At 38.1% G+C, this 15,553-nt stretch overlaps 1 protein-coding gene across 3 annotated transcripts in view; it reads right to left on the reverse strand.

Moving 5' to 3' along the window:
- MDN1 (midasin AAA ATPase 1) overlaps positions 1-15,553 on the reverse strand; it is a 139,326-nt gene that overhangs the window by 39,579 nt on the left and 84,194 nt on the right. For all 3 annotated transcript variants that reach the window (XM_036220108.1, XM_036220107.1, XM_016140603.2), the window contains exons 52-66: positions 14,933-15,048; positions 14,132-14,265; positions 11,334-11,491; positions 10,997-11,117; positions 10,439-10,649; positions 9,855-10,086; positions 9,421-9,547; positions 8,583-8,753; positions 6,377-6,591; positions 5,634-6,021; positions 4,739-4,848; positions 3,423-4,128; positions 1,661-1,822; positions 1,182-1,452; positions 208-443 (exon numbers count right to left, since the gene is read on the reverse strand). In XM_036220108.1, coding sequence (XP_036076001.1) covers positions 208-443; positions 1,182-1,452; positions 1,661-1,822; positions 3,423-4,128; positions 4,739-4,848; positions 5,634-6,021; positions 6,377-6,591; positions 8,583-8,753; positions 9,421-9,547; positions 9,855-10,086; positions 10,439-10,649; positions 10,997-11,117; positions 11,334-11,491; positions 14,132-14,265; positions 14,933-15,048 — 3,358 coding nt within the window. The remainder of the gene's footprint in view (positions 1-207; positions 444-1,181; positions 1,453-1,660; positions 1,823-3,422; positions 4,129-4,738; positions 4,849-5,633; positions 6,022-6,376; positions 6,592-8,582; positions 8,754-9,420; positions 9,548-9,854; positions 10,087-10,438; positions 10,650-10,996; positions 11,118-11,333; positions 11,492-14,131; positions 14,266-14,932; positions 15,049-15,553) is intronic.

The following is a 15,553-nucleotide window of genomic DNA, read 5'->3' on the forward strand; positions in this document are numbered from 1 at the left end:
ACCAACAAATAAAATAGGTGGAATCCTAAACGTCACACAAACAGCAGCAATACAAACTGGTATGTTCATCCTGTAGTAAGTGAATAGTGTCTCGCTGAACTGGAATTCTGTAAATCTTTGTTCATATGTTCAAATGTGTAAGTGAATGCCCACCAAGGATGGCAAGAGGCCACGTCCTCAGTGTCTCCTCCTCGACCGCTGCCCTACCTGCTCAAGCGCCGGGTGTTCTGGCCAATCCTGCAGGAGCCGACTGACAGCCTCTGAGAAACCTTGAAGCACAGGTTGACAATGCCGTGCTTCTGGGACATTGGGGTGCTGGTAGAAGTCATAGGGCCCATCAGGTTTCACTATCAGGTCTGAGGTCGCCTCCCCAAAGAGAGTGTTATGGGAGAGAGTGCAGGCCAAAAGTTGGCTGCCTAAGAGTTGGTCATTCAGCTCCACTCCTGTGAAGTTAATATCAGAGTAAAATCAGTGGACTCAGTAAGCTGATCTATCAAGTTAGAAACATGTTAGAATTGCTTAAAAATAATGAACTACCAGAACTAATGAGGTAGATATTAATGTCATTCACCCCCAAAGCAACACAGACCTAGATGACTGTGACCCTAAAACGGCAGCAACTACAAAAATCCAAGTTTCTAGGATATACAGAGGAACTTGGATACTGTCTGGACGAAATCCAGAGAGGGTACAGAATTTGGTTTGAAAGATTCAAATTCCCAGTTACTGTAGTTGTTCTTGGTAGGTAGAAATGAAATTTAAAGCTTCCTTCCTACTTACATAGAATAACTCATGAGGTCATAGAAAAAAACTGCTTCAACCATGTTCTGTGAGATTAATTTTTGAGTTACCAGGTTGCTCCCAGGAATACATGATTTCATTTGAAAAGCTATTAGAGGCAAATTGGAAATAATGCTGAAGAACAAGACCATTTAAACTAAGTCCATATCCTTATTTTCTTAATCCCTTTATCTCAAAGTATTCGAATGATAAAAATCCATCTTTACTGAAGGATTTTAAGTCAATTATTTTGAATTAGCTAAGTCTTTTAAACTAAGAAAATTCCATCAATAAGAAATCTAGCAAAAATAGGGATGTGATAGTTTTTATTGTTTCAGAAGTAGCAATCACATCTATTCATTTTGATTTCCCAAGAGTATAACATAAGTAAACGGCCGTACCCATCAGTGGGTAGAAGTGTGTCACAAGAGACGCCCCAGTCTGATAGCAAGCCAGAAAAAGGCTAAGGTAATGCTTTGCCTCATGTGGTGGCACAGTCTGTTGGTACCAGAGGGACCGAGCAAAGTTGAGACATAGCTGCTGGTGAATCAGCATCACTGCCTGCATGGAGCTCATGGAGAAGAGGGCAGGGTCTGTAGCTGCTGTTTCTTCTTGTGCATCTGAAGTTCCCGTCTCGTCTAGTGTTGGTTCGACCAAAATATCTGCAAAGTCCTATAAATAATAACATTAGAGCAATCGTATTTTTAAAAATGAAAATCCAATTCTAATCTGACTAAAAGGAAGGGGAAAAGATGGAATGTGAATAATCAAGAAAATGAGGTAGCAACGTATATGTGCTAAGATACAGTAAAAAGATTACAAAACCATTGGAAGAGAATGTGTGTTATTCAAGGGAATTCATTGCAAAACAAACCCTGACCTCTTTATGCAGTGGGAAATGCTTTCTGAACTCTCGTTCTTCCTCCTCCTCTTCGCTCAGGGCTGTCCTAGAGTTCCTGCTCCTGTATCTGTACAGGCTGCTCTCCTGCTCAGCCTTCTCTTGGGCTATGCGTTCCTGTTCATCCCACTCATTGATGATTTCCTGAAAAGTCATGTATTCAAAAGGAAGCTTATTTGCCTTGTTGGGGCATTTGCAATGAAAAAAAGGAAGACTTTGTACTTCATAATTTCCCATAAAAACAAAAGTATCATCATGGTTCAGAAACAAATATATGCCAACATCCAAGAAACTCATTCCAGGTAACTCAGAGCAAATAAGCTTTGTTTTCAAACTATGCATCTGTAGCAATCCAAGTTTCCTAAATTCCCCCTTGCTGTAGGTGTTACATTTTCACAGGTATGAACACTTACTACAGTTAATGGGAACTTCCCGTCAAGAGTTAATTAATGGTGCTTTGCTCTAAGGACAGAGTCAGGGTCGGCAGTGTGGGAATGTGATTCAGATTGCACTTGGCTGACACCTTAAGAACTGGTCCCAGGGATTCAGGATAGGTAAAGGGCGTCAATAAGGCAAAATTAGGCTATGCCTTAGTTTTGCATAGATAAAACTTAAATTCCCTTCTATCTCTAAGATTTTAGGTCCTTAAAATGGCAAAAGTGTAAATTAAAGACACCACAGAATACTGATGAGGACTGAGGAAATGAGAATCTCCTGGTCAGTAAGGTAATTTGTATTAAAAGCCTAAGCAGTTAAATCGTTGTCTCAGTAATTTTGCTTTCTACGCCCAAAGACCTACTTGTAAGACTATGATGTTTTTGTCCCCCCCACCCAAGACAGCAAAAAAATTACATATAAATATATAAATGTTCAATTTTAAGAAATTAAATTACATCACACTCATCCAAAAGAAAACTAGGAAAGCTGCTAAATATGATGCAGCTGAAAAATACAATTATGGGGAAAAATAATTGCCATATGCTATTAGCTTTCTAAAAGTTATAAAAAAAAATGGACTTAAATTATTGGTTTGTAGAATTCTAGAGATTTAAGGACCAGTCTCAGGGACCATGGAGGGGATAGAATTGTTCTCAACCAGAGCTGAGAACAATTCAAAAGGAAGCTTATCAGGTCGCTGTGTTAAAGTTTTTAATTTTTAGAAATAAAAAAATTTAAAAATTTTTATTTTTTAGTTCTACTACTAAAAACAATTTGTAAACCACTGGGACAAATGACTTACAATAAATTGAGAATGTCATAGACATACACTTACAGATAAATATACACAAAGAAGCAAGCCTAGAATGGATTATATAATATGTTAACACAGTTTGGTAAAATATAATAATCTTTGCTAATATTATTTCTTTTAATTGTCTAAAATGAGAACAAGTTGCTTCTGATGGTAAAGGGAAAAAAATAAGCTATTTTTTCATATTAATAAAAGTTGACAAAATTACATGGCAAAAACCACCATAAACAAAGTCAAAAGACAACCAACTATCTCCAGTGTTCAACACAGAGAAAAGGGCTAATATTTTAAATCTCTTAAAAACTGAGGGACGAAGGTCCCCAAACCTGACAGTTAAATAGGAAAAAAAGGAAGAGACACTAGCTCTCCACTCACTAACCACACTGCCTCTATGAATACTGGGCACCACCAAAGTCCTGCAAGCGCCCCGTCTGTGCTCCCAGCTCTCTTCAGGAGGAAGGGTCAGGGCAGGACCCCCAAAGTCAGGCTTACCTGGCACACATGTCTGAAGAGCTGCAGGGCCCTCTGGTCCAGCTCTCCCTTGCACAGCACATGGGAGCGCAGGTAAAGAAGGGCATTCATCAACAGCTGTTCTCGGGTGGGGCAGGGTTTCTGGCCCTCGCCTTCCAGTTCCTTTCCTCCTGAGCGCTTGAGGATCAACTTCCCAAGTCCTCGCAGAACCTCCTCTGACTTCACTGAGCACAAGGCATCTGCATGAGCATAGTAGGTGGGGAAGGTAGGGCCCACTGATGGGAAAGCCAACAGAGATGTGGCCAGGGCATCCAGCCTGTCTGCACAGACCATGCTGCTGTGGAGTGAGGCATGGACCTCAGACGCCACCAGCCTCATGCCATGCTGCAGCTGCAAAATGGATGCCTGCAGTGGGGCCACAGAGTCTGGATACAGGGCGTACTCTTCAGCCAGCCGCTTCCTGAACTGGTGGTGCGACTGCTGCCAGGAGACCTCCTCCTTCAGAAGGTTTTGGGCAACCTGGGCAGATCGAGGCCCATCTATGTGGAGGGCCTGCAGGAGCCTTGTGAGCAGATCTTGAACGGCAGGGGCCTTAGCAATGCTAGTGACATAGTGGTGGATCTCCTGCAACAGGGACTCATATACGGGCAGCTGGGGTCTAAAGGCCTGCTTCTTTGACAGGCTGCAGATTAAATTCTCCAGCTGATCAATTCTTTGGCGAAGCAACCTAAAGGGAAATCAACACAGCAATTCTGTCAAAAGAGCAAAAAATCTAGGCTGAGCCCTCCAGAAAATAGAATGATGATAATACTGACAACTATATGAAAACTGATAATATAGAGAGAGCATTTCCCACATGCCACACATAATGTTAAGCAATCTAGATGCATATCTCATCAAATGCTCATCACAACTCAATGAAGTAGGTACTATTCTTCTTCTTTTACAGATGTGGACACTGAGGCTTAAAGGCATTAGTGGTCTACTCGAGGTCTAAAGGCAAAGGGCAGGGACAGAACTAGAACTCAGAACCCACTACACTGTACAGAATTCCACAAGGCAAAGACCCACACAGTGTACATCATCACCCATACTGAAAATAAGTTCTAGTTTCAACCCTCTTGGCCTCATGTGAGTCCTCCCTGCTCCTTTCACAGAGCATATCATTTTCCTGACTATAACCATGGCTTTGGCTTTGGGATCTAATTGCTAATATAGTTCAGAGATGTATACCATCACCTCTGCTAACACTGTAATTACATTACAAACCTCAAAATGTCTCTTTTAAAAGGAGAGTCCACAACCGCCCAAAACGAATAATCACTCTATTGTGTTACCTGATGTGAGGATGAGAGTAACTGCTAATGACTTCATCTTCCAGGTCTCTTCCAGTTTGTAGCTGGGACAAGAGGTTCCGGGTCTTCCACTCACACTGCAGCTGGTGTAACTAATGCAAAGAGAAGCTGGTCTGCTTTTCCAAGTTAGGACCATACCTGAGAGGACAATGCTCTGGGGGAGGGTAGAGCAACTGGATAGAAAGACCCTGGTTCCTGAATGACCCAAAGGCAGGGGTCTCTGCTCCACTAATCTTGACCATTCACCTCAGAGTAGTTAGGTGGAAGAAACTTTAACTATATCAATGAACTTCTGAGACTGTGCTAGAGCAGCCTGGCCCCTCTCCCATATAATATAATTTTCCTTCTTCAAAATACAGAACTAGTATGTCACTGTCTTTATATATTCAGTTCCTGGGTTTGGCTAGAAGTTCAAATAGCAAGGGCTACCCATACAACCTGAATCTGCTTGACTTCTGAATTTTGGATGACAAACACCAGAAGTTCAAAACCTAAGAAATACTCTGTCTTAAGAACTTATCCAAATTCAAACACCCAAAACTTAGTTCAGGAAGAGGGAGTCTGGATAGTGAGGAATACTGCTCTCTCTGGCAGTGCCTCAGGTGTTTTGCTGTTGTGCCCTCTCCCCTACACAGACTATTGGCAGATAAATCAGAACCTTAGGAAGGGCTGTTCCCCATGCTTGAGCCTACTAAGAGGAACTCTCATAGAGAAAAATGCAGTCTTTAAAACACATCCCTGAAAAGTCAGAGGGCGGTTTATGTAAAATCACCCTTTTGATGCTCTGAGCAACCAATAAGGAATAAAAGAACAAATACACTAAGCAAACCCAGCCAGTCAGGGATGGAACCTACACTCCCAACCCTCGTCACCATACCTCTTTCTTAGCATACTTCAGCTTGTATTCCCTCTTCACTGCAGGGTCAAAGCGAGCTTGCGGAAGCCATGTCTGAATCTGGAGCAGGCCAAGGCTCACCCAGAGGCTCCCGCGCCGGGCTGGTTCAGGCAGATCTCGCTTTCCCTCCCCTTCCCCAAACAAGAGGTGCAGGGAAGTGAGCAAGAGGCACAGCAGCTCTTTGGGCAGCGCCACCTGTCCAGCCATGTCCCCAAGAGTCTGGTCCACATGCTGGAAGGCCTGGCTGTCCCCACAGAGCAGCCTCTCACAGTTCTGCATGTACTCTTGCCGTCGGGTCTCAGGGAGCAGCTCTGCTAGGCCTGCCAGGTGCCAGCATAGCACCAGCTTCTGGAGCTGGGAATCTGTATGTCTGTGGGGACAAGGAAGCACTTAAGGACTTAACACTGCATCAAATAGCATTCCTTTCTCACACTATCATTCCTTCAAAAAAAATGACATGGCAAACTGCACTTAGAAGTGAATTTCTATTCTTATGTAATCTTATATGGCTTTCTAAGCATTACCCTCTTGATCAAGTTATGCAAGAGCTGGCCAGTTCATGGTAGCCTCTGTCACAGTCTGAAAACCTGCTGATCCATCCAGAAAACACCCTTGCCTTCACCCACCAAACGAGCCACTACAGAAGCAAATTCTGACTGAGGTCCCTGCTACATGCTCTGGAGAAGCAACAGAAACTTTGCAGTCTACCCAAGAGGAGGGAATACCTGAACTCTGCTACCGAAGGGACAGCCATGTTGGTCCAAAGCACTGAGCTAATGTCCCGCAGCTGTTGGGCTCTCTCAACCCACTCTCCCAGGGTGACATGTGAGGAGGACAGGATAGGGAGGCCGCTCACATCCCAGGGACTTGTTCTGCAGCTGCTGGTCAAGACTTCAAAGCAGCATTTGGAGAACACGGCTCTACTGAGACTGCCGGGGCCCTGAAGGATGGAAAGGAGTCAAGTAACTTTTAGAAATTAACTAAAAGGATTTCAGCAAGCAACATGGACACCTTAGAAAGAAGAAAGAGAATAAGGAGGTTCAGGTTTCTAGGACCAGGTAAACATCAATCAGAGACAACAGGACCAGGAGGGCAGAATAGGGTCATGTGGTAATAGCCTTTAAAGAAATATGAACTCCATTCTCTAGGTATGAGGAGTAATGGATGCTTTAATAATGCAGGAGAAAACCCCCAATCCTGGACATCAGGAAGATCATTCTTGCAGTAGAGCTAGGAACACACTGCAGGAAGGTGACTTGAAGACAGGGAAAAAAGTTGAAAGACAAAGGCAAGAGCCAGGGACAAAGTTTGCCAAGCCTGTGCTCCTTCGACTGCTCATCTGGGACATAGTAATAGCTGTCCACAGCAACGAGTTAGGTGGTCAAACACATATGATGGGCAACACTGTATACTCTATGTAACTCTTGGGGATCCATAAGGTTTATCAATAAGAGCTCTGACTGCTATTTTTCAATAAAGAAATCAATTTTGATAGAGCAATGGAACAGAAAAGACCCCCCAAAATAAACATATGATCTTGTGTGGGACTAAGGTATAGAACTGAGGTGGCATTTCAAATGATAGTAGAAAAGAAAAATTAGTCAAAATTGGTGCTGTAATATTGCTTTCAGATATACAGTTTGTATAAAATAAAAAATTTGCAAGCCTACCCCCATAAAACAAGCTATCCCAATAAAATTGATTTAAATATGAAACAAAAACAAAAATATAAAAGGCGATACAGGCAAATGATTTTTAACTCTACGGATAGTGATTAAAGACTTTTTAAAAAAGCATGACATCAAAGCCAGAAAGTGGGACAAAACACTAGAAATACATTTCCAACCATATGTTGGGTAAAGGTTTAATATCCATTATATATAAAGAGATCACCAATAATAAAATGATGAAAAACCTAATTTTTTATTTTTTTAAATAAAATCGACAATAAATATGACTGGAAAATTCAGAGAAAAAATGAAAAGGATCAATAAACATACATATATAATGATGTTCAATCTCAAAAATAATCAAAGAAACAGATTAAAACGTACTCATTTAGTTGGCAATAATTTAAAATGTTGATAACATCTGGTATGGGGAGGTTATGAAGAAATAGATCCTTATAAATATATAAGTGAAACTGTTCGAGTCCCAAGTCCTCCTGTGATCATCCAGGACTTTGTGATCTCCCCTTTACCCAGCTCCCAGCATGTTTTAAACAGTAAAACAAAAACCACCTTCCTAGACATTCTGGTAATAGTTATAAATTTAACTGTGCAGACACTTTGACCGAAGGTTAAATTCTAGTTCCTGAAACATATGCACATAAATACTCAAAAGGACAAAGGTTTATATAAAGGTAGTTGACATAGGTATGTTTATTATAAAAAAGGGGGGAAATAAAGGCAAGAAACCTCAAGACTTATAAGAAAAGTGATTTTAAAAATTGTAGCACATAAGAAGAAATACCTTAAAAAGAATAAGTTAGAATGATAGATACAGGTTTTCATGATGTATTATGTGAACAAAAGCAGTGATCACATTTTTGTTTACGTATATATTTAATATAAAAATATACGTAAACAAGATATGGAGCAAAGAGTGGTTATTTTTACTGAATTCTACTGTATATGTATATAAACACACATATACACATTTATGTACTGTTTAAATGTTGTATAACTAGGAAATGAGTATTTTAATCAGGAAAAAAGACTAAAAAAGGAAACTTTTTTTTACTTTAATTCAGGATTTCCTAAATCATTTAAGACAGAACATCTTTTTTGAAGGTACACTTATTAACATCCTGCAGAAAATAAAGTATTACTTAGTCACTGCTTTACCCTGGGAATAAATACTTATTGCTACATCTATTATGAAATCTCTTCCACTACCACCAAACATTTTTATGATTTTAGGCCAACAGACCTTCAACGTGGAGTCCAAGAGGGACTTGGGCCTCTCCCTCTGCAGCATACTAGGAAGAGGGCTCCATGTTAGCCAGTACTCTGGACTGGTGGTCACAGTACTGCCCCAGAAAGACATAAATGTAGAATTAAATAAGTTGGACCACAAAGAGATAATTTCTTCAGTAGACACCTAGAGATAAAAGGAATAATTAGATAAGAGAATATCTGAGAAAGATTCTATAAATCAAGTTATGAGGTCTCTTTCTTGCAAGACCCATTTAAAACTAACATTAATCCTAATGTTCCTGATTTTCTGCCACCCTGGTCACCTTGGTAAAGTCACTTATCCTGATTACGATTTTATAAAATTGAGAAGAGACCTGCTCTTATAAGGTTGAACAAGAAAATATATGTAAAATAAATAACGATTATAATGTCAGCAAAATAAATGAACAAAATATTATTATAAAAAACAAGATTGTAACTAATGAAGTTGTAGTAACTACAGTTTTCCAGTATTCACATTCAACATAGTTATTTTGGGTGGAAGAGTAAAAACACTCTCACAATATATTTTTAGGTAAACAAAATAAAAATAAGCAAATATTTTAGTCTCATTTAACTGAAAACTGAATAGAATGATTCTGTGGTGATGAGAGTTGAGAAATACCAAGGTAACTACTGCAAAAGAACATTTAAAATTCTCCCTTTGAAAGTTAATTCAGATAAGACTGGAGTTTGCAACATGTAATTCTGAGATTAAATACATAAAATGTTCTGCAACCCAGTCTGCCGTAGGAAATCTAATTGGTTCTTAGGAAAGGAGGTTTATTTCCCTTTTTGGCTTTGGTTTTTACCTTCTGATGATGTAGTAAAGACCAAAGGTCTTGAAGTTCTTGTGGAGCAATTGGTGTGTACTTAAGACAAAATGTGAGGTGATGACTTATATCCTCATGCATCTGAGATTGGTGATTTTTGCTAGACCTGTTCCAAATATAAAGAGGGAGAGATGGTGGGCTGCTGGCTATCGAAGAACTGACAGAAAACTGCTATGTACAGGAATATGAAACACACAGAACTTGAGTACATTTACTTAAAAATGAGTAAGCAACTCTACTGGGAAAATATCAGTAACTTTTAAAGGTAGAATCAAAACAAGCAAAGAATCTTCAAGAAATTCTGGTTTTCCAAAGTGGCAACTGACCCTATGCTTCAGCAACTATTCCCCCGCAAGACAAATATGTGCTTTGTTCACATACAAATTAAACTCTCCCTGAAGAAAATGGCTTACCTTCTCAGACAAGCCTGTGACACAAAATCAGCTGTCATTTTGTACTGCCAAAGCATAGCCAGGTACTCCATTGCAGGCCATAACTGAACATGCCTGGTGAGTTGGATTAAGGAGGTAAAGTCTGGCTGGGACGTGGAAGAAGCTTCACTGGGCTTCTGCTCCAGAAAACCAAGTGAAATTCCTCTGGCTTTTAGTTCTAAACACTGTGCATTCACAAGATTCTTCAATTCATCTGGACAGAAAGGTACATGTGGTATTACAGCATAGTGGTCAACAGTTTAGGGTCAGATCCCCAACAGTAAATTGCGTGACTGTGAGCTTAGCTTATTAAGCTCAGCTTAAATTGAGCTTGAGTTTTATATCTGTGAAGTGATGTTGTTAATACCTACACAATTCTAATGACGGAATTAAATAATATATAAAGTTTAGTTGTATGCCTGACACTTAAGTAGTAGTTATAGTATGAAAAAAAAAGAAAGAAAGAAAATGAACATCTAAGGGAAAATTTAAACCTTATTAGCTACAGAGCAGTAGATACTTTTAGAGAATCTGTCATCAGCAGGCCAAACTCCAGGGCATATTACCTGGTTCAACATCTTCCAGAATATTAGCTCTGAGGACCAGTCCCCAGGACTGAAGGAGACTTTTCTTTAATGTCCATTCAGAAGCAATCATTTGGAGCCGAGTAATGTCTTCCTGCCACCCACTCTCCCCAAGGGCAGGCATTCGCTCCCTGATGGCAAGGGCTTTGTTAAGAATTTTCAGTTGTGAAAAACACTCCACCACCAGTTTGTCCTGAAAGAACAAAACCCAGAAAAGCCTGATATAGAGGAGAAATGTAGTACTTTTTAACAGCGAATTCACATCTGAGAAAAAAAATTAAAATATTTCCCTCGTGCTTCTTGAAAACACAGGGTTTATTCCTGTTGCTCTCAGAAGATGTTACTTCAATAAAGTTAAAACTACCCAGTCTTAAAAGTGTCAAGAAGTAAAATGACAGCATTTAACAAATCAGTTAATAGTATTCAATGAATATTTAAAAGTTAAGCTTTGCAGGCAAGGAAGAATCCAGTAGAATGGCAGTCCCCATATTCCAGAACCTCAGGTTAGATCTTTGTTTACTCCATGCTTCCAAGGTGTACCTTAAAAGGAAATGGTCGTCCCAGGAACTTCTGCAACTTCTTTATACCAGTGAAGCCACCGGTTGGGCTCCCTAGGCAATTCTGAATATGTTCTGAGACAGTCTGAACCTCTTTGTAGTATCTTTGAAGAGGAAAAGAGGCAAAGGAGAAGTAAGAAAAGGGTGAAATGCTGGCTTGTAAGAGACATCATTCATATTTTGTATTTGATTTACATTCACCAATAGACAAAAGAAATAAAACAAGGTAAAGCAAGAAGAAAGTTTTAATTCTAAATCCTCTTTAACATCATCAATACTGTAGATATTGATATTATTACTTCAACTGTTTAGAGTCTTACTTGTCTCCATGGTTCATTAGGAGTTGAGGGATCTGGCGGACCAAATGTTTTAAAACCCAGTGCCAGTGAAGGGCAAGCAGGGCTAGGCCTGGGGCATCCACTTTTACTGCGTCGGCCACAGCCCAAAATCGGTCACGCCACCGCAGAGAATTTAAAATCTGAAAACAAAGTAAACCAGAACTATTCACAAAAGTCTCCCAGTAAAACACAAGACACAGACTTTAATTGTTAATCAATACTCAACACAAACACACGAATGGTCTAGCATCCAGCTGGAATATTCTGAGGGACATTAAGGCATCCAGAGAAGGCAAAGATCTTTCCTCCTAGTACTGAAGTTCAGAGCTATTACGTTACAGAAAAAGGAATTATTGGGTCTTACAGTAAGTGTACATGTAATTTTATAAGAAATCTCTAATTTGTCTTACAAAACACCTGTACTACTTTGTCTTCCAACCAGCAATGTAGGTGAGTTCCAGTTGTTCATTTCCTTGCCAATATTTGCTACTGTTAATGATTTTCATTTTAGTCACTATGATAAGTGGCACTTGATAACGAATGATGCTGCAATTTTTCAAGTTCTTACTGGGCATTCAATTATCTTCTGAGAACCATCTATTAAATATATCTTGCTCATTTTTAAAATTGGGCTGTCTTATTAGTTTGTATATATAATTTATATAATTTGTAAATAGTTGCTCCCAATATTTTCATTTTCTTAAAATTATTAAGAACAGAAGCTTTTGATTTTGATGAAATTTATCCAATTTTGTCTTTTGTAAGGAATCCTCCAAAATCTGCCTACCCTCAGGTTATGAAAATTTTCTGTTTTTAGACAGTTTATAGTTTTGCCTTTTATATTTGGGCTATGATCCATTTTGAGGTAACTTTTCTATATAATGTAACGTAGGGATGAAGACTAATTTTTACTTTATTATATGGACGTCTAGTTATCCTACACCATTTGTTGAAGAGACCCTTTTCCTACCATTAAATAATCTTGGCACAACTAACAAAACAAAAAAACCAATCAACTGACCAATATGAGGGTCTATTTCTAAATTCTCTTTTTTAATTGGTGTATGTATCTATCTTTATGACAATACCTACTGTTCTCATTTATGTAGCTTTGTAATGCAAATTAGATAAATTTGAGTCTCTTAACATTGCTCTTCTAATAAGGTATTTTTAAAACAAAGTAGTCTCAAGATTAGTGATTCCTTTCAGAGCTATTTTCATAATATCACATTATTTGGCTTTTTCGATATGTTGACATTTGTACTGATGGTACCGAAAAGAAAGGAGGTGAGGAGGATAGATAAACCGTGAGTGGGCTGCAAACACTGTGATGAAAATGAATGAAATGAATCTGTCAGGTCAAGAAAAACAACTCAGAGTATTTGTTGTTTTAAGCAAAACCTAGAACTCTGAAAAACCAATACCAAGATAACTTCCCAATACTCAGATATTCTGATGAGGTTTGTGGTCATTTTCCATGAGTGTTGCTTTATTTAAATTGAAGAATTTGGAAGATCTGATAACTCAGTGAATAATATTTCTAAATTATCAATACATGAGCTATAAATGCACAAAAGGATAAAGGATAAAGTTTAATGCATGACAAATTCAGTGACTTTTTTTCATATTCCACATTACAAGAAACCTTTACAAAACTACCACTTGTCAAGCTGTGGTATATTATAAAAGAAAAATATTCACAATAATATGAAATGGCTATTAAGATACTCCTCCCTTTTCCAACCTCATAACCACATAAAGAGAGGTCAGTTTCTCTTCACGAACTTCAACCCAAACAACATATTGCAAGGGACTAGATGCAGATACAGATGTAAGAATTCAGCTTTCTTCTGTAAAGTCAGAAATTAAAAAGATCGTAATGTAAAACAGTATCACGCTTCTTATTAATTTTTATTTTGGAAAAGAGTTGTTTTTCATTAAAAATATTATTCATATTAACATAAAATGAATTTTTACTACTGTTTTTAAACAGAATAACTATTTTTCATATTTCTCAGATTTATATCTAAATTTAATAAATACTGATAGATGTAACCACATACACAAAAGTTCTTTGAGGTCTTTAGTAATTTTAAAGACTATAAAGGGGTCTTAAGACCAAAGAGTTTAAGACCTGCTACTGTAGTTTACTAAAATTACTAGAATAATCTGGATTCAAAACTCAATTAAATCCATGTGACAATGATGTCTAAGAAGACTTAAGTGAATTAAAATATAACTTAAAATTCCAGTGTCCATAAACATGTAGATAAATAAGTTGTGGTATATGCATCTGATGGAATAAACTCTTAATACATAAAACAGCATGGATGCATCTCAAAAAAACTTTTGAGTAAAAAAGCCAGAGAAGAAAATGTACTGCATAATGCCATTTATATAAAATGCTAGAGAATGCAACTGATCTACAGTAAAAGAAAGCAGATCAATAGATATCAATTTGGATGCGGGCCAAGGGACAGGAAGGGAATACAAAAGAACATGAGGAAAGGTTTGAGAGTAATGAATATTACGTTCACTATCTTGACTGTGGTAATGGTTTCATGTGTTTACAAATAAAATTGTACTTTAAATATATGCCATTCATTATATCAATTACACCCCCCCTATAAATCTTTAAAATGTGTATATATTTTAAACTGTTAACTAAATTTATCAACTATTGGACATATAATAACATTGAAGTTAGTCTCACCCTTAAGAATCTTTGTGTGAAGATAAATATTGCCAATTAAAATAAAAACAGGTATAATTTTCCTTACCTCATTGACACTACCATCAGACACCACTCCCTGGGAGGACTGTACCCAGAGCAGGATTAGGGCATCAAAAAGTTCAAAAAAGGCAGCAAGATTGACCACAATTTCATGGGGCAGGCTGTGATAGCTCTCTGGATCTTAGAGTTGACATAAACAAGAACATTCAATCAGATTTAAATTAATCTCTGGACATTTTCAAAATCAACTGTAAAATGGAACTTAATATTATCCACAGTACAAAGGTCAATTTTAAAGGCCAAGTAGAAAGCTAATTCTTAGCCTAATATTATTAAACTTTAAGGATCAGGCACAAGATACAATCGAATATACTATTAACGGTAGCAGCTTTAAAGGCAAATTTCTTCAATTTTTATGTTTCTACATAGCTTGCATTTTTTCCAACAAGCATGGGTATCTTTTTGATTTAAAAAGATAAAGGAGGACAGAAGAAAGAACCTACAACCAAATACTTATGAGCATGTACTTTTTCAGCCAACAGAAATGGATTTAGAATTTTAGCTCTGTTACTTGATAGAGATGTGACTCTGAGCATCTTCACGCCTCCCTTTCTACTCTCATAACATGGGACCTACATGGCATTTGGCTGCTATAAAAAGTAAATAAGATCAAGAACATGTAAAAAGTACTTAGTCATTACTATTGAATAAGGGGGAATGTGTTTATAATCAGGCCAGCAAATCAAAAGGAATCAGTAACACAGCAGTAGCTGCTGAACATGTCTCTCAACTTCGACATTATGCAAACAGATGCGTAACTGAACTACATGAAAAACATTGTTCTTACCTTTATGGAATTCAAAGGACATTCTCAAAACACTATTTCTTAATTTTTTGCCAGCAACAGAAACCAAATTTGCTTCAGTAAAAATCTGCTTTTCCCGATCAAGATATATGATTGTCCTGAAATAAGATTTAATAACATAACAGGTATTGGTAAACAATGCTTTTCAATCATATCCTCCACCTGCTGAATCCTGAGAACCCTTGGAATATCAATCTCCTTCAACCTGTCAATCATCTCCAGCCTCTGCAAATTCTGGACTAGAGGGATGAAGGTGGAAGGATGACAACTAAACTAGGGGAAAGAGGACGACAGATGGCTAGAAAAAGATGTGTCTAGGTAGATTTCCAGGCTCACTCTTTTGCTCTGCCATGATCTGACAAATTGCGCTGTGAACTCTTAAGATTGGGTATCAAAAAATTAATCTGTGGTGTTTGAAGTTACCTGCAGAGGTGGTGTAGGAGTTACTAGGAGGAGAAACAAGATCTCTGAGGAGCTAGTACATATCACATATGTGTTGAGTTCACTTTGTGAAAGTCATCAAAATTAAGTATAGTTTTCTGTAATGTACATTACACCTTAGTTACAAAATTACTTTAAAAAATTTATTACACTGATGGCCAA

Source organism: Rousettus aegyptiacus, unplaced genomic scaffold (assembly GCF_014176215.1).
Source record: "Rousettus aegyptiacus isolate mRouAeg1 unplaced genomic scaffold, mRouAeg1.p scaffold_m13_p_1, whole genome shotgun sequence".
In the NCBI taxonomy this organism is placed as follows: Eukaryota; Metazoa; Chordata; class Mammalia; order Chiroptera; family Pteropodidae; genus Rousettus; species Rousettus aegyptiacus.